A 2,761-nucleotide genomic window follows, 5' to 3' on the forward strand; every position below is an offset into this window, starting at 1 on the left:
ATAGTATATAAATCGTTACTTTCTTATTTATTTTTAAACTGTTTATTCTATTATTATTCATTCAAATACATTCACTATATATAATTCATACACACTGTGCTTTTATAAAATCTCTACTTCTTAATTACAACAAACTTTTTGCATATTTCCTTATAGTATCGTGTTTTTTCCATATATATTAATTTATCTTAAATTATTTTAGATTCATAAAATATATAATTATTTATGTAATACGTTTTATAAATTGTTAAGTATACTTTTCTTTTCCTCTTTTTTTTTTTTTTTATATGATATTCATACTACTTACTCTGCTTCTGATATCAATATATGTTTCATAAATTTCTATGTTTTTTATTTTATATATAAATTTACTCTAATTTTCTGTGTTCGATTATTTTTTATTTTAGGCTTTTTTCTGCATACTTTTCATATATATAAGCACAATACTTGGATAATCTTTTGTATACCCATTGTATATTATAAATATTTACATTATGTATTAACTGTATTTCATTCAATTTTCTTTTATTTTTTCTCTTACTATATATAAATACATATATAACTTCTCCACGTTTGCTTTTCATTATTCATTCGCTAAATCATTTTGACTTTTATTTGAAGTAATCAAAGATGGTTTCACCTAGAATAATAAGCAAACTGTAATCTTGCACTACCTCTATTTCTATTTACTGTTTTTGGTGCACGTATTTTAAACTGCCGCAAGTATGATATATCAACATCATCATCAATTCGTTTATTCCTGGATGGCTTTTTTCTTAAATGTCGTCCAAAAGGTGTGAACTAATATAAAAATAAATATTACGAAGCATAATTAATAAATTTGTTTTATAATTATATAATTCAATAGAAACATAAAATAGTAAATTAATATATATTTCATTTTATAGAGAATCTATAATTTACTTTATAATAAAGGAAAATAATGAAAATTATTCCAACAGCCAAAGCAAATGCAATACCAACTCGGAAAAAAGTGTTGCTAATAATATCAGTTTTATTTACTAAAGTATGAGAATAAAAACCTTCAATGCTTCGAGTGAATCTAACTCTTTTATGGGGAGAATATTCATTCCATCTTCCTCCAAGAGTTCCTTTTTCTCGTACATTTGGCTCTTTACAGAATTTTGGTGCATCTTTTTCTAATTGGTACCCAGGACAAGTTTGCTGTTCTTGCGTTTGTTTAACTTTTTCTGTTTCTAATGAATTTTCAGCCGGTGATTGTTCTGTTCTTCCAGAAATTCCATTTGTTTCTGTGGTTTCTTGTCTTGATTTGTTAATATCTGAAGTTTTCTCTTGAGGAATCGTTCCAGAAATAGGTAAATTTGTAGAAGTTTCAACTCCTGTTAAAGACGGTTTATTACGAGATTTAGAAGAGATCGGAAAAAAACGACATACACTTTTATCAGCATTTGGTCTTTCACGAGTTCGTCTGTTAACTGAAAGTCTGTCTTCATTAATATCTCTGCAATAAAAATAAAAATTGAATCTTCTATATCTGTTTGGGAACTAGAACCCTTTGACATACCGGATGCTAAAGAATCTTCTAAATTTTTTAAATTATCACAATTTTTCTTTCCTTTAGAATTTAATACAGATAAAAGTTTAGTTGGATCAAATCCCTCATAACAATTAAAATAATTTGGACAAGAATACCATGAATCTTCGCAACAGTATTTTTCATTTTTATACTTTTTATATAGTATATCGATATGTTCAAGGTATTCTTTATATTTACTGAATTCTAATATATTACATGTTTTATAAGATTTAATACTATCATAATTACGAAAATAATCATACAAATATTTCTCTTCTAACTTATCATTTAACACATCTGTTGCATTATCATTTTTAAACTCATACTGACAAAAGTATGAATTATAGTCATGCTTAATACTATCTCGAGCACTCAAAAATTTGCTAATATAGGAATTTCCATTAAAGTTTTCAGAATTTTCCTCTAGAAATTTTTTAATGTTTTGGTATGCCCAATACCTATAGTGTGAACAGTAAATGGTGAATTCATCAGTATTACTATATTCAGGTAAATGATCTGAATTTCTTGCAATTTTTTACACAGTTCGTAACCTTCATTCGTACCAGTATCTCCTTCATTTTTAAATACTTTACAAGAATTGTTATATTTTTCTTCCTCAACCTTCTTATCGAACGTATTATATATATTATATGAAGGTGATCCCACTAAAATTTTATCCTAAAAATTAAACAGACCTAATGAATTATATATATATATTTACAATATCTTTTAAAATTATGGATATATATTATGTTTTCGTAAAAACATACTAAATTTATAAAATGTTAATACACTTTTTAATTAAGAATCAATATGTACCCATTTATCCTCATTTGAAGTTGACATTATTGCTTCAAAAAATTGAAATAAAAAAAATTTTTACCATTCGAAGTTTTGAATTAGCTATATATAAAAAATAAAAGTATAGTTATTAATGACATATTATATATTTCGCTATATTAATTATAAGAATTAAATAAATATTCCTTAGTAAGAAAAATTAGTTAATTATTATTTATAATTAAAAATCCATGGCACTGATATTATCCTATAGAATAATCATTTAAAATATTGAAATAGAACAAATAAAAAATAAGTTCAGAATTCTAAAATGACATTTTAATTTTAGCTCATAGTATATTATTTTGTAAATAATTATTTTATGCGGTTAATACACTTTTCCATTAATATTTTACAATATAT

The 2,761-nt window shown here is 24.1% G+C and overlaps 1 protein-coding gene across 1 annotated transcript; it reads right to left on the reverse strand.

Annotated features, from left to right (window-relative positions):
* Positions 1-636: 636 nt before the first annotated feature.
* PmUG01_00037200 (PIR protein) lies at positions 637-2,444 on the reverse strand (the record flags this gene model as incomplete). The annotated part of the gene is made up of 5 exons (XM_029008697.1): positions 637-801; positions 925-1,361; positions 1,547-2,016; positions 2,100-2,236; positions 2,442-2,444. The coding sequence occupies 5 exons, from the start codon at positions 2,442-2,444 to the stop codon at positions 637-639; spliced, it is 1,212 nt and encodes a 403-aa protein (XP_028858920.1).
* Positions 2,445-2,761: the final 317 nt, after the last annotated feature.

This window comes from Plasmodium malariae (assembly GCF_900090045.1).
Source record: "Plasmodium malariae genome assembly, contig: PmUG01_00_17, whole genome shotgun sequence".
NCBI lineage: Eukaryota > Apicomplexa > Aconoidasida > Haemosporida > Plasmodiidae > Plasmodium > Plasmodium malariae.